At 50.1% G+C, this 26,806-nt stretch overlaps 3 protein-coding genes across 11 annotated transcripts in view; 2 read left to right on the forward strand and 1 right to left on the reverse strand.

Moving 5' to 3' along the window:
- Positions 1-12,475, forward strand: part of CTDSP2 (CTD small phosphatase 2) — a 26,993-nt gene extending 14,518 nt beyond the window's left edge. The window contains exons 2-8 of one of the 2 annotated variants that reach the window (XM_017865460.1): positions 2,836-2,984; positions 4,836-4,892; positions 5,328-5,429; positions 6,022-6,078; positions 8,096-8,188; positions 8,326-8,511; positions 8,688-12,475. In XM_017865460.1, the coding sequence (XP_017720949.1) occupies positions 2,836-2,984; positions 4,836-4,892; positions 5,328-5,429; positions 6,022-6,078; positions 8,096-8,188; positions 8,326-8,511; positions 8,688-8,813 (770 nt within the window). In that variant the 3' untranslated portion in view covers positions 8,814-12,475. The remainder of the gene's footprint in view (positions 1-2,835; positions 2,985-4,835; positions 4,893-5,327; positions 5,430-6,021; positions 6,079-8,095; positions 8,189-8,325; positions 8,512-8,687) is intronic. The other variant, XM_017865461.1, reaches the window with a different exon arrangement.
- An 823-nt stretch (positions 12,476-13,298) lies between these two features.
- Positions 13,299-26,806, forward strand: part of AVIL (advillin) — a 22,908-nt gene continuing 9,400 nt past the window's right edge. For 4 of the 8 annotated variants that reach the window (XM_017865462.1, XM_017865463.1, XM_017865466.1 and 1 more), the window contains exons 1-13: positions 14,632-16,689; positions 18,438-18,593; positions 19,240-19,436; positions 21,519-21,627; positions 21,720-21,830; positions 22,093-22,295; positions 22,760-22,838; positions 22,955-23,053; positions 24,117-24,270; positions 24,371-24,471; positions 24,937-25,074; positions 25,175-25,333; positions 26,121-26,300. In XM_017865462.1, coding sequence (XP_017720951.1) covers positions 16,489-16,689; positions 18,438-18,593; positions 19,240-19,436; positions 21,519-21,627; positions 21,720-21,830; positions 22,093-22,295; positions 22,760-22,838; positions 22,955-23,053; positions 24,117-24,270; positions 24,371-24,471; positions 24,937-25,074; positions 25,175-25,333; positions 26,121-26,300 — 1,887 coding nt within the window. In that variant the 5' untranslated portion in view covers positions 14,632-16,488. Of the gene's footprint in view, positions 14,067-14,631; positions 16,690-18,437; positions 18,594-19,239; positions 19,437-21,518; positions 21,628-21,719; positions 21,831-22,092; positions 22,296-22,759; positions 22,839-22,954; positions 23,054-24,116; positions 24,271-24,370; positions 24,472-24,936; positions 25,075-25,174; positions 25,334-26,120; positions 26,301-26,806 lie in introns of those variants that run through there. The other 4 variants (XM_017865464.1, XM_017865469.1, XM_017865467.1 and 1 more) reach the window with 3 other exon arrangements.
- Positions 24,140-26,806, reverse strand: part of LOC108524404 (protein-lysine methyltransferase METTL21B) — a 36,080-nt gene continuing 33,413 nt past the window's right edge. Inside the window, exon 8 of the mRNA XM_017865472.1 lies at positions 24,140-24,239. Within this exon, the coding sequence (XP_017720961.1) occupies positions 24,220-24,239 (20 nt within the window). The 3' untranslated portion in view covers positions 24,140-24,219. The remainder of the gene's footprint in view (positions 24,240-26,806) is intronic.

The raw sequence follows: 26,806 nt of genomic DNA on the forward strand, positions 1-26,806 counted from the left end.
TTTTTTTGAGCTGGAGTCTCACTCTGTTGCCCAGGCTAGAGTGCAGTGGCCCGATCTCAGCTCACTGCAACCTCTGCCTCCTGGGTTCACGCGATTCTTCTGCCTCAGCATCCCAAGTAGCTGGGACTACAGGTGTGCGCCACTACTCCCAGCTAATTTTTGTATTTTTAGTAGAGACGGGGTTTCACGATGTTGGCCAGGCTGGTCTCAAACCCCTGACCTCAGGCAATCTGCCCACTTCGGCCTCCCAAAGTGCTGGGATTACAGGTGTGAGCCACCATGCGCGACCTGTCTTTTTAAATTTGAGATGAGGTCTTACTATGTTGCCCAGGTTGGTCTTGAACTTCTGAGCTTGACCAGTCCTCCTATATGAGCCACCGTGCCCAGCTTATCCTGGTCTCTTTGAGCGCTGGGCTCTGCTCTGAATTTTTTCTCCTTGATAAAGGGCTCTGGGGGATGTCCCCAGCACAACTTCATGACAAAATCCCTGTCCCTGGAAATCTTGCTTCCTCTTCCAGAGCCAGGAGCTTGAAAGTGATGTCTAGGCTTTTAGGCTAATTGCTGGAAAGGCCCAGTCATTTTCTAAAAGGTTTCCAATGGCCATACCAATGTTAAGGAATCTGGCCTAACGCAGGGAGGAGAGAGAGCACGCGTGCGCAAGCTCTGGACCGGCCAGCAGGGGAGGCTGAGCCTGCACCTGCAGGAAGTCTTCTGCCTTTCTATTAAGGCAGAGCTGAGTCCCTTATCCTAAGGGGTGATGCTGACTGTACTTGTCCAACTGCTGTGTAAAGGCCATTTTCCCACCCTTGGTCCTGGGGAATAATTTGATCTTCCCCTGCTCCTCTCCAAGGGGCACTGGCAGCCCAGTAACTGGATGTTATATGGCCCTCCCATCATCCACTTCTGCAAGGGTCACCTTGGTGCATTTTCTGGGTGTGTTGCTCCTGGGTAGCCCCTACCACATTGTCTTCGTCTTCCCTTCATCTCTGTCCCAAGTAATAACACAGGGCAGTTTGTCCTTCGTGGTACATTCTGCTTTCGTTTTTTCCCCACAAAGACAGAGGCATTTCCGGCATCCATTTTTCTGCACAGTAGTTTGCCCTGTGCTTTAAACTGGAATGGCTTGGGTTTAATCATTAGGCCCATCTGCTCAGGCTCTGGGAAACTCAAGACCCTCTGGAGAAGAGACCTGGGACCAAGGACCATTCTATGAGTGGTTGTGCAGCGCCACCTCCTGGCCACAGTGCCCATTGTACTTTTCCACTCTTGCTCAACAGTCGTCAGAAAAGTTCATCTATAGCAGAAGGAACTTGCAAAATATCTTTTTTTTTTTTTTTTTTTTTTTTGAGACAGAGTCTTGCTGTGTCAGCCAGGCTGGAGTGCAGTGGCATTATCTCGGCTCACTGCAACCTCCACCTCCTGGGTTCAAACAGTTCTCCTGCTCAGCCTCCCAAGTAGCTGAGATTACAAGCACGTGCCACCACGCACAGCTGTTTTGTATTTTTAGTAGAGACGGGGGTTTCACCATGTGGGCCAGGCTGGTTTCGAACTCCTGACCTCTAGTGATCCGCCCACCTCGGCCTCCCAAAGTGCTGGGATTACAGGCGTGAGCCACCACACCCAGCGCAAAAGCTATTCTTAAGTCCATTTCTAGTTGATCCTGTAATGCTCATAGTTTTTTTCCGTATCTGCTTGGCCTTTCTGGGTACGTCTTGCCAAGTCTCCTATTAAAATGACTTTTGTTTCCACCGCCCAAATTATCAAGGTAGGACTAAGCAGCTGCAGTCCAGAAGCAAGGCTATCAGCCTAGAACCTGAGGCCGCAAATGTGTGTTCCAAGGGGCTAATCCATGGTATCTGTGTTTTACCAGTTAGGCTCCCCAACCTGGGGCGGGGGTGGGGGGGCCTTAAATAGAGCTGCTGGAGTGGAGGAGGAAGACAAGACTGTGAACAAAAAGTGTAGCTTCTTCCTTGGGGCTGGGGCTGCTCTGGAGTTCCTAGTCTCTTGTTTCTAGCCTTAAGGTTTTTTGTTGTTTTTTTTTTTTTTTTTAGAGGGAGTCTCACTCTGTCACCCAGGCTGGAGTGCAGTGGCGCGATATGGGCTGACTGCAAGCTCCGCCTCCCGGGTTCCCACCATTCTCCTGCCTCAGCCTCCCGAGTAGCTGGGACTACAGGCACCTGCCACCTCGCCTGGCTAATTTTTTTGTATTTTTAGTAGAGATGGGGTTTCACTGTGTTAGCCAGCATGGTCTCGATCTCCTGACCTCGTGATCCGCCTGCCTCAGCCTCCCAAAGTGCTGGGATTACAGGTGTGAGCCACCGCGCCCGGCCTCTGGCCTGAAGTTTTTAGGCAAATTGGGCTCAGTTCTGCCCCCACTGACCCAGTATCTAGGGAAGCTGATGCTGAACAGAACTACAGCTCCACTAACTCGAAGGGGACCAGGTTCCTCCATTGTCTGGAACCGATGGCCTTCCTGGGAATTGATGTTAGGGAAGATTTTTGTCTTCATGAATTAATTTTGAGTGTGCTGCAGCTGGAGCAGCAGAACACCTTGATTCTGTGCCTGGCCCCATCTTCCCCCATGGAATGAAGAACAAATGCTCTGTAGCTCAGGTCTCCCAAGCCAGAGAATGGAGATTCCTGACATTCCTGCTTTAAAGAGAAAAGGCTGGAATAAACATGTATGTTTTACTGTTAACTGTATGTGGTTGTTCACCAGCCGTATACTGTGTGCCCTAGTAGAGCTTACAAACTGGAAGAGCTATGGGCATGGTAGTATCTGTGGACAGAAACTGATGTCCCTAGAGCTAAGGCCTGTCATTCTCTCCACCCTAGGCCTGGTCTCCAAGTCCTCTCCTAAGAAGCCTCGTGGACGTAACATCTTCAAGGCCCTTTTCTGCTGTTTTCGCGCCCAGCATGTTGGCCAGTCAAGTTCCTCCACTGAGCTCGCCGCGTATAAGGAGGAAGCAAACACCATTGCTAAGGTAGGTGGGTTGGGGTGGTAAGATGCCAGCAAGGAAGGGACTGTTAGTGGGAGATCCCTGCCAACGATGGCAACCCGACAAGGAAGCCTTGCCTGAGGTTGCAAAGATTTCTGGCTGAGAGGGGCCCTTCCTCTATCCTTCCATAAGTAGTTCATTTCCTTTCTGTTCCTTCCCCTTGGCGGTATGGGCCATTCAGATGTCCCTGTGGTTTCTGACGGCCCCTGTGATCCTGATCCTTCTAGGTTCCAGGAACTAGGCAAGGTGCTTTGCATATATTGTCTCATGTGATCTAGCCAGCAGCCCTGTAAGGAGATCACAGGATTTACACTTTGCAGATATGGGTTTATGGAGAGGGTTTATGTGGCCCCTGAAGAGTTCATGGTTAATAAATAGTAGTGTCAGGATTTGAACTTAGATCTCTCTGGCTCTAAAGCCTGTGTTGTTGTTCTCAACTATGCAAAGCTAACTTCCAAGTTACCTGACTTACAGGGAACCAAGGAATTGAAACTACCATGCTATTAATAACTCCTGTCAGTAATTCTCTCTTGTACTCATGCAATGCATTTGGGATTTTGTGGGTATTTTTTATATGTCTAGTACTTCACAGGTGGGGCCAGCCCCAACCAACAAAAATTATTCTGCCCCAAAAGCCAGTGGTACTTCTCTGAAACACTGAGGTCTGGTTGTCCTTCCTTTTTCCCAAGACCAGGCTGAAGACATACATCAGTGAAAAATCACTGCATTTTGCAGTAGGGGAAATGGTTAAATAAAATACAACACGACAGTATTACTGAGTGATTAGCTTTTACAGAGTTCTCAATAACACGGAGAAGTATTGACTTGCAACATTAAGTAAAAAGGCAGAGTGTGTAATTATATAGCATTCTGAAAAAAGTCTGCTGACACAGATTTGAAGGCAGTACACTGAATGCCACATTGTTTATCTAAGTGCTAGGATTTTAATTTTTCTTCAAAGTTTTCATTAGGAACACTTAAAACCATAACCTTTCTTTTTTTTTGGAGACAGAGTTTCGCTCTCGTTGCCTAGGCTGGAGTGCAATGGCGTGATCTTGGCTCGCTGCAACCTCCACCTCCTGGGTTCAAGCGATTCTCCTGCCTCAGCCTCCTGAGTAGCTGGGATTACAGGCATGTGCCACCACGCCTGGCTAATTTTGTATTTTTAGTAGAGATGGAAAAGGTTTCTCCATGTTGATCAGGCTGGTCTCAAACTCTTGACCTCAGGTGATCCGCCCGCCTTGGCCTCCCAAAGTGCTAGGATTATAGGCATGAGCCACTGCGCCCAGCGGTCATAATATTTATATTAGCAAAAATTGGGGTGGGGGGGCTTGCTGATCTCTCTGCACTCCCTTCCCTCACATTTTGGATACCCACAGTGTGGCTTACTTGATGTTTTGTAGGGCTTGTTCCCCCATATAACCCCTAGGAGTGCATAGAAAATAACATATTCTCAAAGAGAAGCTGAGTTTAAGGACTTAGCGAGAGTTTGCCACTGTGAGGAATTCAGACTTTGGTTCTGCCTCGACTCTGTGTCCCTGAATCAGTTACTTGAGTTCCCTGTTCCTCACTTTGTCCAATTGAGAGGCAGTGTCAACTGAGAACAGGGACACTTGTCTTCTCCATCCTTCACCAGGCCTAATGTGGAAAGGAAGCTCTAGCCTTTCCCTTTTCCTTCCCCACTCCTAGGAAAAATCACTTTTCACATGGTAGGAGCTTCCAGGTGGCTGGGTCGGGGGGAGAAAGTTGCCCTTCAGGCTTAAGACAGACGTAGTGGGTTTGAATGGGGTGGGAAGGGCGGTGAGATGGCGCTGACCGCCTCCTTCTCTTCCTCAGTCGGATCTGCTCCAGTGTCTCCAGTACCAATTCTACCAGGTACGTGACTCTGGCCTGGTAAGTACTCAGAAGCCAGGACCCTGTGATCCCTGCCAGCTCCATGGGCAGGGTGACGTGCATAGTCCTTGGTGCCTGGCCAGCCACCTCCCTGACCTGTGAAGCCATTTATTCCCCATATTTGTTGAGGGCCTGCTATGTGCAAGGCATTAGATTTTAGGGGACAGCTGGTGCTCCATGCCTTCTTCCCACAGCTGCTGTCCATCCCACACCAGCCCTGGGCACCATATCCAGTGTCCAGATCACTTAATAGTCCCATTGGGAGACTGAAAGCAATGAAACAACTCCACCTCCTCTCTTCCCTGCCTTTTAAGTGGTGCCTATCCTGGGTTGGTGATTGTCTCCACAAACAGCCCAGCTCTTCCCATAGTTACGCCAAGGGGTACAACTGGGCTTTCTTGGTGGGCAGATCTCAGCAACTTGGCTTGGTTTTAGATCCCAGGGACCTGCCTGCTCCCAGAGGTGACAGAGGAAGATCAAGGAAGGATCTGTGTGGTCATTGACCTCGATGAAACCCTTGTGCATAGCTCATTTAAGGTAACTCAACGTCTGGGGAACCCTTCCTACCTTTATCTTGGGCCCTCTTGTGAATCTGACAACAGATGTGTAAGGAAGCCTAAAGGTGAGGAAAGAAGAGTGATTAGAAGGGAAAAGGCCAGGCCTCTGGCATTTTGGCCACCCTGGTGTCACAGGTATCTAGAGGCCCCACTAAAGAATGTTGAGTAGGAACCCTGTGTGTTCCACCAGGGCTGCTATCTCCAATCACTCCCAACAGGCTGCATCTGCCCCTGAGCCACATAGCACAGCCAGCCACCAGGGCTCTGTACAGGGCAGGCCTAAAAGAGTGGTTGAATCACCTTTGGGCCTTGCCCCTGCTTGTCTCATCAGGAAACTCAGGCCCCAAAACTCTCAGCTCAGGTAGAATTTGTCAGAGTGGAGGTGCTAAGGAGTAGGGAAAACCAGAATGGGATATCATATCTTGAACTAGGGTGAGAACCCCTTAATGGGGCGGCCAGAGGCACTTCCAGGAGTCTCTAAGACCTGTTTCTCCCCACCCACCTAGGGTTATGGTGGGGGCCTCATGTTTCTTTGCCACCATGCTGACAGCATTAACTTTTCTGCCTTCCAGCCAATCAACAATGCTGACTTCATAGTGCCTATAGAGATTGAGGGGACCACTCACCAGGTGAGCTGCCAGCCCGACCACACCCAGCCCAGAGGGTGGGGGGTCTGCCTTCTGCCCCACGTGTACTGGGGTCCTCCACCCGTCTCAGGGCTTGGGTTCTGTCAGCTGATCCCTTTTCTATAACTCCAGCCTCCCCTTTTTATTGGTATCTTTCACACTCAAGGCTTTCTCATCTTAAAAAAAGAGTTTCAGCCCATATCCCCCCCAGCTGTCACCCTTGTTTTCTCTTTGCAACCAAGCTGTTTAAAAGAATAGTTTACATTTTATTTAATAATAGCTATCATTTGTTAACCACCATCCTCTCACGTGGCCAGCACTGTTAACATGATTTATTACAATTCTCTGTTCCTTAAGAAAGGTATCTATACCTGTTAAGATACCTTAACCAGGTATCTCTTTTCCTGTAACAGGCAAGGAAACCAGTAGTAACCATTTTCTCTGCCTGGAATGCCCTCTTGCCCATGCTCCTCCCTCCCCACACCCCCACTGTGAATAGCTAGTGACTTTCTTCCTCCCCAGCCCAGACATCTCCTCTGTGAAGCCTTCTCTGACTGCCTTCCCTGGGGCCCTCCATTGGATTCTGCCTGAGGAAGTACTCAATGTATGTCTGTCAATGTAAAGAGCACTCAAATCTAAACGGACCAGGCTCCAGCCTGCAGCCCAGGCAGTCCCGGCTTAAGGATCATGTGACACTGCTAGTGAAAGACCATTTACTCAGCTTGCCTGCCCAGAAGACCTGCCAGGCCCCGCGCCAGGCCCAGACTTGGTCCAGCAGCCCTTTTACAGTCTAGCTGAGGGTATAGGGATGTGCTAAACCCTTGTAGAACAGAGGAAGGCATATTTTCAAACAGATACACACTGTGAACTCCTGGCTAACAAGGAAGGGTATCAATAATTTTTAAAAGGATGAGATTAAAATAAGGGAGCACTACCTGGCCAAGGTGGGTGAAAGGATGCCAGACTTGATGAATAGCTGGGATGAGGAAGAGGTTTGTTGGAGGTCAAAGGAATGGCAGGCTAACAGAAGCTAAGTTGTGGCTAGAACTTAGCTAGAAGAACCTAGAAGAGAGGTTTCCTGCAGAGCTCTTGAGGGGTCTGGTGAGTTGGTGGCCAGTTCAGGCCCACTCTAGGAGGGAGAGTCACGGCAGGCTGACTCTCATTGAGCTCGGGAATAATGTGGGTAAAGGAGCTTTGGGAGTCAGGCGCTGTGCCTTACACCTGTCATCCCAACACTCTGGGAGGCTGAGGCAGGAGGAATGCTTGAGCCCACAAGTTACAACCAGCCTGGCCTCACACAGCAAGACCCCATCTCTAAAACATAAGAAAAAGGACCTTTGTGGAAATGGTTCTGGTAGCACCTGTGTAGGCTAGAGTCATGGAAGCAATAGAATGCAGACTGATGGGGGGTCAGGTAGCCAAAGGACTTGCCAAAATGTGCAAGATCGTAAAGGTGGACGCAGGTGTTAGGGGTGGCTGGCAGAAGCAAGCACAAAATCTGGTGCAGAGCAAGACTCGGCAGGGTGTCTGTCTAGAATGTGGTCATTGAGGGGAAAAAGTCACTGCTTCCTGGTGCAATTCATTACCTGATCGTGACCTGGACAGACTGTCCTGTTGGAGCCAAGGACAGAAAGCTCCCATAGAGGCTGTGGCTAGATTCAAGTAATCCAGGATAGGCTGTTTCCATCTGTGAGGCCTATTCTTGATTACTTGTTTCTGGAGGCAGCTGATGGTCCGCCGCCGGAAACAGAGATGGCTCCTGGGACAAGGTGTATGCACTTCCTCCTGCGCCAGGTTGAGGTTGGGACCACTGATCCATTGGAAGCCTGGTGAGGGGGTACAGCCAGTTCTCGGGGTCTGTGGAGACTCAGGGGGCCGCAGGCTTCCAGCCAGGTAGTCCAGGAGGCTGGGCTGCAGGGGTTGAGAGCTCCTTGCTGCTCTCTGTAACTGGTGAAGGTACCCGGTACTGCAAAGCTTCATCACAGGGAGGCTTCCAACAGGCTGCTCTGCTCTTCCTCAGGTGTATGTGCTCAAGAGGCCTTATGTGGATGAGTTCCTGAGACGTATGGGGGAACTCTTTGAATGTGTTCTCTTCACTGCCAGCCTGGCCAAGGTACCTAGGGGTGAGAGGGAAGAACCAGAAGTGGGTGTGGTGGCCACAGGGGTGGTCCAGCAGCTCCCTTTTGGTCCCTAGGGTGCCACAGGAGGACCAGGACTGCATCCATACTAAGGCATCTTCTCTCCTTCTAGTATGCCGACCCTGTGACAGACCTGCTGGACCGGTGTGGGGTGTTCCGGGCCCGCCTATTCCGTGAGTCCTGCGTGTTCCACCAGGGCTGCTACGTCAAGGACCTCAGCCGCCTGGGTAGGGACCTGAGGAAGACCCTCATCCTGGACAACTCGCCTGCTTCTTACATCTTCCACCCCGAGAATGCAGTGAGTGCTCCTGACACGTCTCCACGGTAGGGATTGGGAGAGGAAACAGATTGGAACTGTGGGCTCCACCAGAGAAGTACACCTCTCCAGGAAGACCCAGCCACCCTCTAGGGCTCTGGGGTGAGGGAGGAGGAAGTGGCAGTTGGGAGATTGACACCACATCTTCCCCCCACCAGGTGCCTGTGCAGTCCTGGTTTGATGACATGGCAGACACTGAGTTGCTGAACCTGATCCCAATCTTTGAGGAGCTGAGCGGAGCAGAGGATGTCTACACCAGCCTTGGGCAGCTGCGGGCCCCTTAGCCTGCCCTGCTTCCAAGCGACGGCCATCCCAGTAGGGGACTTTCCCACACTGTGCCTTTATGATCAGCGTGACAGAGTAGAAGCTGGAGTGCCTCACCACACGGCCCGTAAAGAGTGAGAAGTCATTGGAAAGAGCTTTAGGACAGCTTAGATGCCGAGTGGGCAAATGCCAGAGCAACGATACCCAGAGCTACCTGCCGCCACCTTGTTGAGATGTGTGTTTGAGAGAGAGTGTGTTTGTGTGTGTGTTTTGCCATGAATTGTGGCCCCAGCATATAGTGTTTCAGTGGGGGAGAAGCTGAAAGACCAAGACTCTTCCCAAGTTAGCTTGTCTCCTTTGTCACCCTAAGAGCCACTGAGTTCTATAGGGATGAAGACTATTGAAGGCTCCATTGCCAAACCATGGCCTTTCCTCAGTGTTGTAAGGCCTATGCCAAGGATAAAGGAAGGGTATGCCTTTGGGTTCTCCAGGCACACACCTTTCTGAAATCCTTCTCCAGCCAGCTGCTGCAGACAAAAGATCATATTTCTGGGAAGATGAGGACTTATTTCCAGACTAGCACCCAGTGGCCATCAAGTCTTGTGGCCCAAAGGCTGTGCTTGCCTCCAGCTGAGTGCCTGGGACGGGCCCTTTCTATGTTTCCCCAAGGCTGGGGTGCTGAGCCTGCCTTCCTCACCACCTAGCCATAGTCTCAAACATGTGGGGAAGGAGGTTTTCTCCCTGCCCGGGAAGAGGACAGATAACTGATTTCCGTTCTTTTGACTCTGTTTTAAAATTCTCTTTCTAAACATGGAGTGTCGGGCCTGGTTTGTTTCTGACAAAGTTACAATCCTGGGCCTGTGATGAATGTCGGCAGCGCTGGGGTTGCAGGGAAAAGATAAATCCTCAAAGCGTGGACATGTGTGTCCCCGTGACTTGTGGATCAGCTGAGCTCGGGATCATTTCCATAAGTCTGCTCTTCAGGGATTCTCCGCTGGTGCTGGTGCAAGGACTTTTGTTCCAAGGGCTGGGAAGAACTAAGCTGCCCCAGCCCCTCCCATTTCTTGGGCAGGGCTCTTTCCTGTTGTGTCTTCCCCCAGGGCCTATCCTCTACAGAGCTCTGTCTGTTCCAGCCTTCATCCTTCCTGGCTGTTGCTTTTCCTCCTGAGGGCCTCAGAACTTCTGCTGTTCCTGGGCTGAGGAGGAATGAGTGTTCTTGCCATTTGCCAGCCTAATGCACATGCTTTCTGCCTCTGGTAACAGGAGTGAGCGAGCCCCTCAGAACTGCACTCCGGGTGTCTCCTGCTTTCAAAGGTTCTTAATACTGAATGCTTTAAAATTAAAGTCATCACGAAATGGAAGTTTTCCCAGGGCGGAAAACGAGGAAGTGCTGCTGTAATTGGGCGCACAAGGGGCCTTCCAGAAAGGAGCCCCACCTCAGCATCACTGCCTTAATTGTGGCCTCCCTGGGTGGGTGGGGTTCTCTCCTCCCTCCCTCCCACCCTCCTGGGGTGGGAGGGAGCTCCTATTCCCATCTCTGTGTTCCCTGGAGGCAGGTATCACAAAGCATTTGTGAATTGCTTCAGGTGCAGGGACACCACCCACTCAGGACTGTTCCCCATCATCCCTTGCATTGCCACACCCTAGGTCCAGCTTCAGGAACTAATAAGTTCCGAGAAAAGCAGAGGGTAGAGCAGCAGCTTGGTGCTCTCAGCAGTAGCTGGCTGGCTGGCTGGCATCTTTCTCTAGTGTTGTGGTGCCACCTTCCCTCCTGTTACAAGGTTATAGGGCCTTGTCTTTCTCTTCGGAAGCATTAAGTGGAACAGAGTCCCCAGAACTCGTGGTCATTTCCGCCAGCATCATTCCTCTGGTGCCTGTAGGGTCCCAGTGTACCTAAAGGGAAAAGGGCCCCACATGCTAGCCAGGAATACCATCTCTTGAAGGAAAGCTGGAGCTCAGACTCTTAGAGCCAACTGTGGCTTTGGCCCCAAGGCCTGGCCTAGGCTGCTATCCTAATATTGCAGGAGGGGCCTCTCTTCCAAGCCCCACCCTAAGGGTTAGCCCTTGGCCAAATCTTTTTCTGTATGGGCCCAGCCAGGCTCTTCTGACTAAATAAGCAATAAGAGGCTCTAAGCTGACTTGAATTTCTAGGACCCTTTCCGCCCTCCCATGTTTTTCCAAATGAAAGAAGAGCGTGTGCCACCCCCTTTCCTAACAGACTTGTCCAAGTGCTTGGTGTGGGGCCCATGACCAAAGCCCAGGATGGCTTGATGGGAGTGTCCCTGCTGCATCTGCATGAAGCCCCTGCTTTCTAGGCCTCACTCCCATCAGAACCCTGCCTGCCCACCTGCAACTCCCCCACAGCAATGCCATTCCCACTTGCCCCAGAGAAGCTACTCAGCCAAACCTAGCCAGGGTCCATTCATGTGAACCAGAGCCAGCCTAGTCGTTATTCGCTGTCGGGTTTCCAGTTTCACCGTGTGTTAGGGTGAGGGATGATTGTAAAATTTGCTCCTCAGAGGAATCAGGCCAGACTCAATTTTGGAGGGCAAGACAGGGAGGAAGCTGCTTCATCCCGGACTCTGTTCTAGGGCTTCCCACCATCAGCCCCTCCCATTTGAGACTGGTCTTTGGGAGGCAATAGGCCACCATGCCTGGTTCAGCACCAATTCAAGCCATGCCAGGAATCTGCCTACCTGCCAGGTTCAGTTCTTTTAAGGTGCCTCTTCAGGGACACAGTGTGTCTCTCTGATTGGGCTTCTAAATCAAAGCCTGATGTTCGTGTCCCTCTCATAGGGGGAGCTTTGGACACAGGACCAGTTTGGAAAAGGGTCAGGTAAGGGTTTCCACTCTGCACATTGTAGAGGGGACACTCTGTAGGCCCATGGGTCCCTTACTAGAGAGGTTGAGTGAATTTGCCTTCAGTTAACCTGGGACCTTCTGTTTAGCTTCCTTCTGCCTCCCAAAGATTTTAAGCATTTTGTAAATGTATAAACTCACTTCTGGTAACAGTGGCCCAGACGCTGCTTTGTGCTAAAAGCATGGGAAGTGTAAAGGCAGTCTTTCCCTGGGAAATGGATGTTACTCTATTCTGCTGCCCCTACCTGTTCCTGAGGCCTCATTTAGAAAGAAAGTCCCCTCAGAAGGCTGTCTGGCACCTAGTGTCCTAGCCAGGTCAAGTATATGAGAAAGGTAAGTCCATTTTCCCCTTCAGGTCCTCAGTGGATTACTTAACCACTGCTGTCCCTCGGTCCCTTTTTCCTAAACAGGGGTTTAGTTCTGTCTTTTTCTCCTTTTTTCTAAATGCCGGTAAATATCTACATTCAGCCAGGAAAGAGGAGGCCAGAGGTCGGGCCAGCTGCCCCCATTCTTTTAACGTTGTAGGGCCTGCCCCTGGAGCGGACCCTCCTCTTTGGGCCTCATGAGCTTTTTTGCTTATCATGTTCCATCTCGTGCCGCTTTCCCCCTTCAAGACACCACTTGGAGGGTAGGGGATCTGCTTCCCACTGTAACTGGGCTATGGGATGCTGACTACCTTGCTTACAGATTCATGGTTTGATAAATTTGTTGTATTCAAAAACTTGAAATGCAGGACGCCATTAAGTGTCTGTTTATATTTTTGGAATATTTGTATTACTTACAATTAATTAATAAAAGTGGGTTTAAAAAACCTATCCAGGAATGTGAGCTGCCACTGACCTTCATTGGCCCTTAAGTGTTCACTGAGCCCTTAGCAATCACCGCCTTTCTTCTCGCAGCCCCTTCCATCGTGAAGCAGCTGCACCCCAGGCTGAGTGGGGTGTTGCACCCACCGGGAGGCCAGCTGCAGATGCCACACAGGGCTTCCACTCAAGGTTACACACGTTCTGCTGTGATCAACCCCATTGCAGTCAGGTGGTTAGCAAGCATATATGCTTGATGTCCTGTTGACTTCTGGGCATCAACCAGAAGCCCTAAGGGAATGGAGTCTTTTTTTTTTTTTTTTTTTTGGAGATAGAGTCTTGCCCTGTTGCCCAGGCTAGAGTGCAGTGGCATGATCTCGGCTCACTGCAACCTCCACTTCCCGGGTTCAAGAGATTCCCCTGCCTCAGCCTCCTGAGTAGCTGGGATTATAGGCGCCCACCACCATGCGCGGTTAATTTTTGTATTTTTAGTAGAAATGGGGTTTCACCATCTTGGCCAGGCTGTTCTTGAACTCCTGACCTCGTGATCCACCCACCTCAGCCTCCTAAAGTGCTGGGATTACAGGCGTGAGCCACCACCGCACCCGGCCCTGGGAATGGAGTGGTTTTTTTTTTTTTTGGTTTTTTTTGAGACAGAGTCTCGCTCTGTCCCCAGGCTGGAGTGCAGTGGCACAATCTCCACCTCCCGGGCTCACACCATTCTCCTGCCTCAGCCTCCCAAGTAGCTGGGACTACACGCAGCCGCCACCACACCCAGCTAATTTTTTGTACTTTTAGTAGAGACGGGGTTTCACCATGTGAGCCAGGATGGTCTCGATCTCCTGACCTCGTGATCCGCCTACCTCGGCCCCGGAAAGTACTGGGATTACAGGCGTGAGCCACCGTGCCCAGCCTGGGAATGGAGTCTTGATTCTTCTCTGCCCGATTCTTCTAAACTGGGAACTCTGAAGCTGAGAGCCCAGCATGGTTCCTGGCAAACAGTAGGCACTCAAATATTGATTGGTTTACTGTATGACTAATAGAGACCCCAACAAGCAAAACTAATAAAATTCTCCTGGCTCCTCTCCCAGACTTCCCCTCCCTTTGAGAAATGCCAGAAGCTTCTTCAGAAGGCTCTTGCCAGCCTAGACATCACAGGCACACATGGGGCAGCTCCAGCCTCTGCCTCCTGTCATCACCATAATGCATCCATATCTACAATATGGCAAATTTCATATCCTTCCAACCTCTTTCCTGCATTATTGATGGGCTGTGTGCACTTTTTAAAAAATCAATTAGATCAGGGCGTGGAGCTGGAGTTAAAAGAAGCCTTTAAAAGTCTGCTCTTCTTGTTTTGCTGTTTTGAATAGGCACAGATAAAGCTTTCCCTCTGGTTTGAATAAGTCAAGCTCAGTGCTAGGTTGGCTCTGATTGGCCAGGACTAGGAAAACGCAGTTAAGATGCAAACACAAGCAAATATAACCCAGTGTCTCTGCGGCCATTACTAAGCTAAGGCAGCAGACCCAGAGCCTCCTGCTTTGGAGTAGTTCTTCAATACTGCTGCTGCTTACTCGCCGGGAAACTGGGAAAGCTGGTGAGCGAGAAGGCAAGGTAAGGTCTCTGATTTACGGGGGCATGCCAGTTAATCCTCCTGAATGAGGAATAAATGAAAGGAACAGGAGCTTGAGATTCCCTTGGCTTTGTCCTCTGAGATGAGACTTTTAAAATGAATCAAGAGTCTGGCCAGTTTTGCAAACTTCTTGTTGAGAAGCAGAAGCCCTTAGAGGCAGCTGAACATATAGGGCACATTTTCAAAAGCTGGGAAAGGCAGACCCCTTTCACCTATCTTGAGAGAAAAATGGTATGGAGCAAGGCAGGAGAAGTTAAAACCAGCTTCCTGGCCCAGAGAAGTGGCTCACACCTGTAATCCCAACACTCTGGGAAGCCAGGGCATGAGGATTGTTTAAGCCCAGGAATTTGTAACTTGTGACCATCCTAGGCAACATAGTGAGACCCCGTCTCAAAATAAATAAAAATAATAAAATAGCCAGGCATGGTGGTGCACACCTTGTGGTCTCAGCTTCTCAGGAGGCTGAGGCAGAAGGATCACTTAAGCCCAGGAGGTGGAGGTTGCAGTGAGATGCGATCGTACCACTGCACTCCAGCCTGGGTGACAGAGCAAGACCCTGTCTCAAAAACAACAACAACAAAAAACAGCTTCCTCTGCTCAGGGTCCATCCATAAGGGCATCTCTGAGAATTAAAGGCTTTTAACCTCAAAACTGTGCCCCCCACCCAAGGGGTTTCTGTAGTCCCCTCAAAGAACACTGAATTAGGATTTAGGGAGGAGAGAAGGAGAGACCCAGCTTTGGGAGACTTTGATGTTAGAACTGTGTTTTCTGTGTGTTCCAGTGTGGCAGGAAGTGCCTTCCTGGAGTTTATCCTCTTGCATTCCGGGTGCCTGGCCCAGTGAGCTTCTTGAATCCTAAATTCCTGCTGGGAAATGGGACAGGTTTCAGCCTCTGAGGCTCACAGTCCTAACTGCTGCTGGCTGGTTTGGCTTTTACCAGGGTGACAGTTCTGTCTCCAAGGAATAAATTCACTGGCCTTTGTCCCCTTCCCCCAATTGGCTCATGGCTTTTGTCTTTAATGACTGCTACGTAGGGTCTGAAGAAAACCCAAACACCATTATTTCCTGGCAATTCTGAGCAGCACAGGGTGGGGCAGCACAAGTTATCAAATTAAATTCTCAAACACTGGCTGCTCCGCACCATTGCCTTGCTTTAGTCCTGTTACAGCAGTAGACAAAGGGAGTTTGCTTTGTGCTTTATGGTTTTTTGCCAAAGTCCATACTAGATGGCGCATGTTCTCCAACTTGGCTTTGTCCATCAAGGTTCAAGAAAACAATGGTCAGACATGTTCCTCTTAACAAGCACAGTATGTCCCCAAATAGCAAAAATCCATACAGTCCTTTCTGGGTGAATTTTTAAATCTTATGTAAATCCATCAACCCCATCCTTTTTCCTTTGCCTGTCAGGAGAAATTAATCTAGCTTTACATTAATTATGCATGTTATCAGATTTCAAGCTCCTTGAGAGCAGGTATTTTAATTCTATAAAGCCTCTACGTGACCTTGGACATGAGTAGGTGCTTAATTACTCAAGATGCTCCTTGAATACAGACGGTACACGACCCACACAGATTTAGATCTTTACCACTTCCTCCCTCTCCCCACCCTGACTTGCCCAATCCTGAAGGAACTGGAGACGTCCAAGTGTCTGAGGTTCATACTTCCACAGAGAAGCTTGGGTCTGTGTGGGAGGGAGAAAGGAAGCCATCTGTCCACAGGCCAGACCAGGCCACACCCTGCTGGCACCCAGAACCCTTTGTCCCAGGCCCAGCCCTGCCATTTTACTTTCCTTTGTATCTGGAAAGCACAGGAAATATAGTAGTCATATGACAAAAGAAGGAAGGGTTGTTTGAGTTTTAGAATAGTTTACTCAAAAAAAAAGATAAAAGCCAAAGAGAAGGTCAAAGTTGACTGTGGAGAAGGCCTTGCAAGCAGGGAACTTGGGAAGAATTAGAGGGAATGAGTGAGAGAAGGCAACTGAGTTTGGAAATATTTTTTCTGACTAGCTTTTCTTTCCAAATGCCACTGAACTTAGATTGGTTTAGAAAGGGTTGTAGTACATCAAAGTGGCTAGAAGCATAGGTTTGGGGATCAAATAAGGATTTCATTCTAGAGTGTGATCTTGTACAAGTTATTCAGCCTTTCTAAACCTCAAATTCACACAACGTAAGATGAAGAAAATCACCTTCTGAAAATTAGAGATAACATATGCAAAGTGAATCAATACAGGGCTTAACATATTTATCACCCCTTTGGTAAATAACCATGACGATTACCAGAGCTGTTAAGGGCAGTGGCAGGTGAGAAGCAGAACTCATAGGTGGTAATCCCTGGGCCAGCCAGGCTCACCATGTGCACTTGGACGGACAAGTCCTTGACCCCATCATTGTGAAATGGTGCAGGGATGCACCACAAGGGTGTGGCAAGATGGCTGACAACAGACTGGGAAGCCACTCGGCAGAAAAACTGGATTGATGCCCACTATGGCGAGAGGCATCATCTCCCCTGTGTTCTTTTCAGTCTTGGAAAGACAAGCACCATGTCTCTGACCAGTGCCTTCAGGGCTGTGGACAATGACCCTGGGATCATCGTCTGGAGAATAGAGGTGAGCTGGGCTGGAGGCACCTTACCTGTGACTACTGGAGTCTGGAAGCAGAGTCTGGCTGCCTGGGGCTGCTAGGCAACAGTCCGCCAGCACCCCTTAGCCTATGGTTTGAGGAGAATGAGAGGCAGCATCAAAGTACCTATTTCCCATCCTTTACCTCTCCTGGGTGCTCAAAGCAGGTGGCTGGCAGGTGGAGGAAATGTTCAGACCCGAAGAGCAGGGCTTCAGGCAAAAACAAGCTTGTCCTTTAGCCAGCCACCTGCTCAGTGAGTCTGCACTTGCAGGAAACACCCTGGAAAGACAGGTGGGACCTACTCAGCAGATTCCTGGCAGCTTCCATCAGAAAAATGGAACATGTCTTCCACAGGGCACCCTGGCTCCTACACAATATGGGGAGAGGTGAGGGGTCACTGCAGAGATGAGGCGCTGTTCAGCCCATCTCCTCTTGGGCTTGGGCCACTCTGTGTGGCTGTGAGCTCCAGCAATCCATAGCTAGGAACCACCCTGGTCTGGGCAGCTCCACCTGCCAGATACGAAGATTCCCCCTAACCCCCGCCCCGAGCCCAGTCAGTTGCTGCTGCATAAAACCCAGAGGTAATGCCTCACTTCACTATTCTCAACCAGGAGGGGGAGTCAGCTCTCCAGCAAGCCTCGCAGAGATTGTGAGGCCCAGGTCACTTCCATTGTTTTAAGGCTTCCAGTTTCCTTAAAAACTAACAGGTACTGGCCGGGTGCAGTGGTTTACGCCTGTAATCCCAGCACTTTGGGAGGCCGAGGCGGGCAGATCACGAGGTCAGGAGATGGAAACCATTCTGGCTAACATGGTGAAACCCCGCCTCTATTACAAATACAAAAACTTAGCTGGGCGTGGTGGCGGGCACCTGTAGTCCCAGCTACTTGGGAGGCTGAGGCAGGAGAATGGCATGAACCCGGGAAGTGGAGCTTGCAGTGAGCCGAGATAGTGCCACTGCACTCCAACCTGTGCGACAGAGAGAGACTCCGTCTCAAAACAAACAAACAAGCAAACAAAAATAACTAACAGGTACTAAAACACGGTTACCAGAATTGCAGTATATTTAACATTTAACACATTTTACACAGAACACACACAAGTATGGCTGCAAGTTTCCCTCACTTGGAGAGTGTGATGAAAAATCTACATGAAGGCTGTATGAACAGTCCTCCAGGGCCAAGCCATACATGCAGTGACAAATCAGGGCCCCGACCCAGACTCCAAATATAAGACACTTGGCACAGAGCCCTGCTGACCGCTGGCACTCTCCAAATGTTATCCTCCACCTCCCAAGGCCCCGCAGAATCCAAGTGTTCTTTCCTACATGGGTCTGGTCCAGCACCCTGTGGTCAGCATTGGGAAGAGCGTTGGAGGTTCTGGCACAACAGCTCAGAGAAGGGTTTGTACTTGGTTGTTTATATCCAGCAAAGGGCTGAAGGTGGCTCACAGGCTTCCCACAACAGTGCAAGATGAGACAGGGTGGGAAGTGGAGAGAATAGGGCAAGGGAAAGCAGGATAGGGACCAGATTCAGATCCGGGGTGACGCAAGCAGAGCTCACAGAAGCCAGAGAAGTGGCTACATTAACCCTGTGGCTGGCTGCCTCAAGTCCTATAAGGTCACTGGGAACATCTCCCTTCCTTCTCCCCACCACCTGCGCCAAACAACAGAGAGGAGAGGGAGGCTCGTGGGGAAGGGAGGTGGGAGGGAATGTAGCCTATACCCTTGTCCTTCCAGAAAATGGAGCTGGCACTGGTGCCTGTGAGCACCCATGGCAACTTCTATGAGGGGGACTGCTACGTCATCCTCTCGGTGAGCACCCTCCTCCTCCTCCCCACTCCTGTGAGCTTCTCCCCTGGGGCCAGTTCTTGGACTCTACTGGGAGATGTGCTGGTGAGTGAAGATAGTCCCTGGTATCAGTCTCAGTGGTTCCTCAGTGCTATGCAGCAGACCTCCAGTCTATCAAAGGCCATCATTAGGCCTGGGTTTTTAATTCTGCATCAGAGGATGGGGGTATGACCCTCAGTCTGAACCTCAGTGAGCCACCCACAAGCAGCACTTCTCCCAGGCCTAGGTCCCACATTAAAGTGGTGTGAAAGAAGGCCAGATAAATGCAAGGCCTGTCTCTAGCCTCAAAGTGCTTATTCTCATGGAGGAGACTCACGTGAACGGTGCTGACAGGGCTGTGTAGGTGTACAGATCAGCACTGTGCCAGCTGTGTGAGTGTAAGGGACCAAGGGGACCTGTGAGGTAAGCCTGCAACCTGGCTGGGAAAAGATCCCCATTGGTCTCTATTTATTTGGGGAACAACAAGCTGTCAACTTTACCCAGATGTGGGGAGGAATTTGGGCTGCCAAAGCTTATGCCATGATCGCAGGTCTGCTTGGGTGCCAGGGCAGCTCCTGCATCCACCGCAGGAGAGAGGGCCCTCAGTCTGCCAAGGGCAGACACATGTGCTGCATTCTCCCCATGACAGAGGGGCCACCAGCAAAGGGGGAGTGAGCTGCCCCCTGACCAGATCTCTCTGACTACATCCCAGACCCGGAGAGTGGCCAGTCTCCTATCCCAGGACATCCACTTCTGGATCGGGAAGGACTCCTCCCAGGATGAGCAGAGCTGTGCAGCCATCTACACCACACAGCTGGACGACTACCTGGGAGGCAGCCCTGTGCAGCACCGAGAGGTCCAGTACCATGAGTCAGACACCTTCCGTGGCTACTTCAAGCAGGGCATCATGTGAGTAGGGGTGCACAGAGTAAGGACAGAAACAGCAGTTTACAGAGGAGGAAACCCAAAAGGCCAACATGCATATCAAGAAAGTAATCAGAGAAATGCAAATCAAAACAAAGCTGTCACTTCCACCCACTAGAGTAGCAAATTAAACAGCTGGGAGGTGACAAGTGTTGGCAAGGCTATGGGGAAATAGGAGCCCTCGTGTCCTACTGATGGAAGTATGGACTAGTGCAGCATCCTGGAGAGTAGTCAGTGCCACTTGCAAATCGCACTTCTGCGTGTGTAACTCCCAGAAATCCTCATGTATCCATGTCCATAAGGACACATGGACCACACTGTTCATAGCAGCCTCATTAATGATGTTAGGAAGCTGCAGGCAACATAGATGTCCATAACTGGGAGACAGGACATGCACACCATGGAGTATTATGCAGTAACCAGAAGCAACAGATTAGATACATGCCTAACACAAGGACAGAGCTCACAAACATGGTGCTTAGCACACAAAGTAAGAAACAGACTAAGACATATAACAGAATGCCAATTTCTGTTTTAAAAAGCACATGCATGGACGGGCGTGGTGGTTCATGCCTGTAATCCCAGCACTTTGGGAGGCCAAGGCAGGCAGATCACAAGGTCAGGAATTCAAGACCAGCCTGGTCAACATGGTGAAACTCCGTCTCTACTAAAAATACAAAAATTAGCCGGGTGTGGTGGCGCGTACCTGTAATGCCAGATACTCGAGAGGCTGAGGCAGGAGAATCACTTGAACCCAGGAGGCGGAGGTTGCAATGAGCTGAGATCGCGCCACTGCCCTCCAGTTCCATGACAGAGCAAGACATCATCTCAAACAAAACAAAACAATGCACACAAAACAACATGACAGGTTGGGCATGGTGGCTCACGCCTGTAATCCCAGCACTTTGGGAGGCTGAGGCAGGAGGATCGCTTAAGCCCAAGAGTTCAAGACCAGCCTAGGCAACATAGTGAGATCCCCATCTCTACAAAATAATACTTTGTAAAAAAGCTAGCCAGGCATGGTGGTGCACTCCTATAGTCCTAGCTACTCCATGGGCTGAGGGTATCGAGCCCTCAGTTATCGAGCCTGCAGTCCCTGATGAGCATCACTTAAGCCCAGGAGGTCAAGGCTGCAATGAGCCATGATTGCACTACTGAACTCTAGCCTGGGTGACAGAGTGAGACCCTGTCTTTAAAAAAAAAAAGGAGGGGCGGGGCACAGTTTACTAGAATGAAAATGAAAAGGTCAACAGTTAGAATGGAAGCGTATGGGGAAAGGAATGGGAGTAGGGCAAGCAGGTAAAGGGAATGCACAGACACCTAACACAAGACAGTGAGTGAAGGCCGATGATAATGTTCCATCAACTGACAAGTTTAACTCAAAACTTTGCCCCTGATATTAAAACAAAAAGAGGAATTCCAATGAACTTGAGAATTGTGAGGCCGGGCCAAGATCAGCTTCTTGCAGGTCAGCAGTCTGCACTGACTGAGGCCCTTCAGGGCACAGAGGACCACACTGAGCCAGTGGGGAACCCAAGGACAAAGCCCCTCTGCTCCAGGGCTACCTTCTGCATTCCTTTAAAGTGCAGGACGCCTGGCTTGGAGGTTGGGCTGGACTGAGTGCCAGGGCGGGCGAGCTGATTCCTAGAGTAGGTGGTCTTAAGGCTGTGGAGTCATTAATGCTTCTGCTGCGGCCCAACTTGTACCCCTCTGCTAGTGACACACTGGCATTCAGACAGTTCCTGGAACAAAACATGCCCTCTGTGCAGGGGGTCTTCATCACTGATGTCTCCTCTGCCTGGAGCACTATTCCTCTGGGTATCGGTTCATTTTCCTTGTAGTATCTCAGCTCAAATGTCACTTCTTCAGAGAAGACTGCCCCGACTCGCTACCAGAAAGTCATTCACCCAGTCTATTTGTGGGGCAGCAGCTGCCACCGTCTGTATTTACCTTGCTGATGTACTGTCAGCATCACACGAGTGAGGCTGCATCTGTGTAATTTACCACTGTCTCCCCAGAACCTAGCACATAGCAGGCACTCAAATAACTGAATGGATGTTCCCTTAGCTACAAGAAGGGGGGTGTCGCCTCTGGGATGAAGCATGTGGAGACCAACACCTACAATGTGAAGCGGCTGCTACATGTGAAGGGGAAAAGAAACATCAGGGCCACTGAGGTTAGTCCTGCACACTGTCTGCCCCGGGCCCAGGATTTCTCTACCTGACACCTAAGAATTCCTCCTGAACAATGTTTACCTCTCATCGACAGGTGGAAATGAGCTGGGACAGTTTCAACCGAGGTGATGTCTTCTTGCTGGACCTTGGGAAAGTCATCATCCAATGGAATGGCCCAGAGAGCAACAGTGGGGAGCGCATGAAGGTATGGCTTCCTAGCCTTAGCACTCTCTCAAGTTCCTTTCTTCTTCCCTCCATGCTGGCTCTTCCCCAAGAATCAAGGTGGAGCCCTGCCTTTGAGTAGAATCTGTCTTGGAGACAGGCCAAGTGTGTGAGTTTGTGACTCACCCTGGACTCCTCAGCATCCGAGTAACTCCTGTGTCTGGGATCTAGGCTGTTCTCCCCAAAGACATCAGGCAGAAAGGGGTCCCAGAGGAGCTGAGGACTCCCTTGGGTTTCTCTGACAGGCTATGCTTCTGGCAAAGGATATTCGAGACAGGGAGAGAGGAGGCCGTGCTGAAATAGGAGTGATCGAGGGAGACAAGGAGGCAGCCAGCCCAGAGCTGATGAAGGTCCTTCAGGACACCCTTGGCCGACGCTCCATTATCAAGCCTGCAGTCCCTGATGAGATCATAGATCAGCAGCAGAAATCAAATATCATGTTGTATCAGTGAGTAACTAAACCTGGCTTTAGCTGGAAGCTGGGGTCAGGGGGAAGGTGTCCCCTAGAATATCAGCCACCTCTGCTTGGCTTCTTGTTTTGGGTGTAGTCATCTGGTTTTCTTCTTAGTCCTTTTCAAATGCAGCTCCTAGAAAGCCTAGAGATCCCCTGCTCAAGGAGGCAGTTGTTCTTGTTAGCAACTCTCCTGATCTCTTGAGGAGACCTTTCCTTTACTCTGGCCTACACACGCCCAGGGATGTGGAAGGGATAATGTTTGGGACAGAGATGAACAAAAGTCTCCACCAAAGAAAAGAGTCTGCACATTCCTGTACTCACTCAAGTCATGGCTATCTTATTAGGAAGTCACACTCTACCCAGAAACTCCAAACTAAAACCAAACCAGAACAATATCTAGTTGACTACAAGATGCTTTACAGAGGAAAAGGCACAGGCTAATCTCTCCCCTTCTCCAGTGTCTCAGATTCACCTGGGCAGCTGGCAGTCACAGAGGTAGCAACGAGGCCTCTGGTCCAGGACTTACTGAACCATGATGTAAGTAGAGTTTGGGGAGCCTTAGCTTGGGGTAGCCAGACCTGCTTCAGAAGCAGACCCTGAGCAAAATCTTCCTTCTGGTCTTGAGCAACCATACCTATCTCTGGCTGCTTTAGGACTGCTACATCCTGGACCAAAGTGGAACCAAAATCTACGTGTGGAAAGGAAAAGGAGCCACAAAGGCTGAAAAACAGGCAGCCATGTCTAAAGCGCTGGTAGGAGCTACAGATGTGCAATACTGTTCAAATAATTCTGCTAAGAGCACTTCAGGTGTGTCACTTCACAAAGTCATGCTAGGTATGTGAGCATATAACACTGTGCTTACATACATGGACTGCAAAGTCAGGCAGACAAACTGGGATTCAAATCCAGGTTTTGCCTTTTCCAGCTGAGTGCTCTGGGGAAGACTACTTAACACCTCCGGGCCTCAGTTTCCCCATATCTAACATGGGATCATACCATCTCCTAGGGTTATTGTGAGGATTAAATATCATTTGTAAAGCACTCAGGGCTGGGCGCGATGGCTCATGCCTGTAATCCCAGCACTTTGGGAGGCCGAGGCAGGTGGATCCCCTGAGGTAAGGAGTTCGAGACCAGCCTGGCCAACATGGTGAAACCCTGTCTCTACTAAAGGTACAAAACAAAATTATCCAGGCATGGTGGCACATGCCAGTAGTCAGGGCTACCTGGCGGGGCTGAGACAGGAGAATCACTTGAACCCGGGAGGCAGAGGTTGCAGTGAGCCAAGATCATGCCACTGCATTCCAGCCTAGGTGAAAGTGAGACTCTGTCTCAAAAAAAAAAAAAAAAAAAAAAAGCACTCAGAACAGTTCTTGGCACACAGCACCTGCTGAATAAAAGGTGGCTGTTATTATTGAAGGAGACATCACATATCAAGGTTAACGGCCCTGTCCTCAAGGAGCTTATATTTGTGCAGATCCATGCAGATGAACCAAGCAAGATGCACTTACAAAGCAATAAATGAGCAAACGGATGTGATGCAAAGTCAGTAAGTACAAAAGTACTGAAAGAACACAGCATAATCTTCCAAAAAATTAACAATCATAATCACCACAAGTCAATACAGAGATCCAAAAATGTTCCACTCATTTTTTTTAGGCAGGTACCTTGGTCCTTAGATAGAAGTGAGTTAGAATTTGACTGACTCCCAGAGGGGAGACTCTTATCATGTGGCTTCAAAGAGGTGAATTACCAGACAAGCAAAGAACTCAGTGTAATCCACAACTGACCTGCCTTTGGGAATGGGTGGCTCTGCAGGGCTTCATCAAGATGAAGGGCTACCCCAGCAGCACCAATGTGGAGACTGTCAACGATGGTGCTGAGTCGGCCATGTTCAAGCAGCTGTTCCAGAAGTGGTCAGTCAAGGACCAGACCATGGGCCTGGGGAAAACATTCAGCATTGGTAAAATTGGTGAGATTGCCCCCAGATCATCCTCTCACTGCTGGGACCCTAGAAAGGCAGGCACAGATGCTTCTTACTCACTCGGCTTTTCCCAACCCTTTCTCCACAGCTAAAGTTTTTCAGGATAAATTTGACGTGACTCTGCTACACACCAAGCCAGAGGTAGCTGCCCAGGAAAGAATGGTTGATGATGGCAGCGGAAAAGTTGAGGTAAGCCCAATGATTCAAATATCAGGGCAGGCAGCACTGGCCTTCCTGGCTATTGTGCTGGGGGCAGGGGTGCAGGTGATTCAGAGTCTGCTTTGTTTTCCCTTTACCCTCCGGCACCTCAGGAGTCTTCTCTAAGAGTCTTGCGGGTCTGTAGAGTTTTCAGGGGAAAGAGACACACATCCTCAAATGTGCTATCAATATCTCACTTGGAAGGTCTATTCAAATCATCACTCAGCCTTACAAAGACTGAGCCATGATGGGATGCTCCTGACTAGGATGGCCCAGTTCATCTCAGGATTCAAATCATGCAAATGTGATGAGTCCTCAGCACTGGGACAGAACCAGAGGGAGAAAGAGAACATGGAGTAAATGTCAGCACCTTCCCCACTTGGATTCTCCCTTTAGCGTAGCCTAGCCCTTCCCAGCCCCCTATCTCTGGAAAACGGTGTCTCCCTCCATGCCCAGGTCTGGAGAATTGAGAACCTGGAGCTGGTCCCTGTGGAATATCAATGGTATGGCTTCTTTTATGGGGGAGACTGTTATCTGGTCCTCTACACATACGAGGTGAACGGGAAGCCACATCACATCTTATACATCTGGCAGGTAGGCCTGGCACAGGCTTCAGCTTTGGATCCTGATGCGTCCTCTGGCCACTGGGCTGGGGCGGGGAGCATGGGTCTTTCATGGCCTCTCACCACTGCAGGGCCGCCATGCCTCACAGGACGAGCTGGCAGCCTCAGCATACCAGGCAGTGGAGGTGGATTGGCAGTTTGACGGGGCCGCTGTGCAGGTTCGAGTCAGGATGGGGACGGAGCCACGCCACTTCATGGCCATCTTCAAAGGGAAGCTAGTTATCTTTGAGGTGAGGATGCTCTGATAAAATTACACCATGAGCTGGAACGTTCCAAATTAACAAACCAGCATGGGACTATTGGCAAGCAGAGGAGGGGTCGGGTAGGGAGTCAGGCTTGGATTAGACAGAGGAAGAAGGGGGTTAATCCCTCTAAGACAGTCAAGTGAATCCCAACTGCCTAGGGCTTCAAGTCTGAACCACTATCTAAATTATGTTCAAGGTATTTCATAACCTAACCCATATTACCTATGCAGGTGCACCACCCTCAGCTCCCTAACCTGCACCCTCCACTCCAGTCAGGTGGGTCTCCTCATTAGACCTCACGTGTGCCACACCATGCCCCTCCTGCTGCAGATGTGCCCTTTCAAATTCAAGTCCCACTTCTTCCATGAAGCCCTGGCTGAAGCACCACCAAGCAATGCATAATGTCACATGCTTGATATCACACAAGTTTGGGGTCAAGTCTTAACCTTGTATTTACTAGTCAAGTTTCCAAGTCTCAGTTTCCTCATCTATACTGTGGAATAATAACATCTACTTCATAGAGTTATGAGGATCAATCAAATGATGTAGGTAAGGCACCTGTCACAGAGCCTGGCATATGATAAAGTTCTCAGAATGAAAGCTGTTGTTATTGGTACCGTAACTCCAGCTCACCCTGACCCTTTCCAGTGAGCCTAGAAGCTCCTCAAGGGCAAACCTAGTATTACAACATTCACATTTCCCACAACAGCTCCTCTAGTGCTCTGCTCACATGCTGCTCCTTAGATCTGGACTCTGCTTTTCTTCTCTCTAGGGTGGGACTTCCAGGAAGGGAAATGCTGAGCCCGACCCTCCAGTAAGACTCTTCCAAATTCATGGAAATGACAAATCTAACACCAAAGCAGTGGAGGTTCCAGCCTTTGCTTCCTCCCTAAACTCCAATGATGTCTTTCTGCTGCGAACTCAGGCAGAGCACTACCTGTGGTATGGCAAGGTAGGATGGCTGGGCCCAGGGGTCAGACCAGCCCCTGGGAGCCCAGACCTGCAGTCCCCTCCTCCTGTCAGCAAGGTCAAAGGACCTAGAGTAGGTTAGAGTGCTAGCTTCGGCAGCACATAACTGAAATTGGAACGCTACAGAGAAGATTAGCATGGTCCCTGTGCAAGGATGGCATGCAAATTCGTGAAGCGTTCCATATTTAAAAAAAAAAAAAAGCCGGGTGCAGTGGCTCATTCCTGTAATCCTAGCACTTTGGGAGGCTGAGGCAGACGGACCATGAGGTCAGGAGTTCAAGACCAGCCTGGCCAACATGGTGAAACCCCGTCTCTACTAAAAATACAAAAATTAGCCAGGTGCGGTGGCACGCACCTATAGTCCCAGCTGCCCGGGAGGCTGAGGCAGAAGAATCTTGAACCGGTTGGGGGGCGGAGGTTGCAGTGAGCCGAGATTGTACCACTATACTCCAGCCTGGGCAACAGAATGAGACTCCACCTAAAAAAAAA

This window comes from Rhinopithecus bieti, unplaced genomic scaffold (assembly GCF_001698545.2).
Source record: "Rhinopithecus bieti isolate Rb0 unplaced genomic scaffold, ASM169854v2 scaffold_83003, whole genome shotgun sequence".
Classification (NCBI taxonomy): domain Eukaryota; kingdom Metazoa; phylum Chordata; class Mammalia; order Primates; family Cercopithecidae; genus Rhinopithecus; species Rhinopithecus bieti.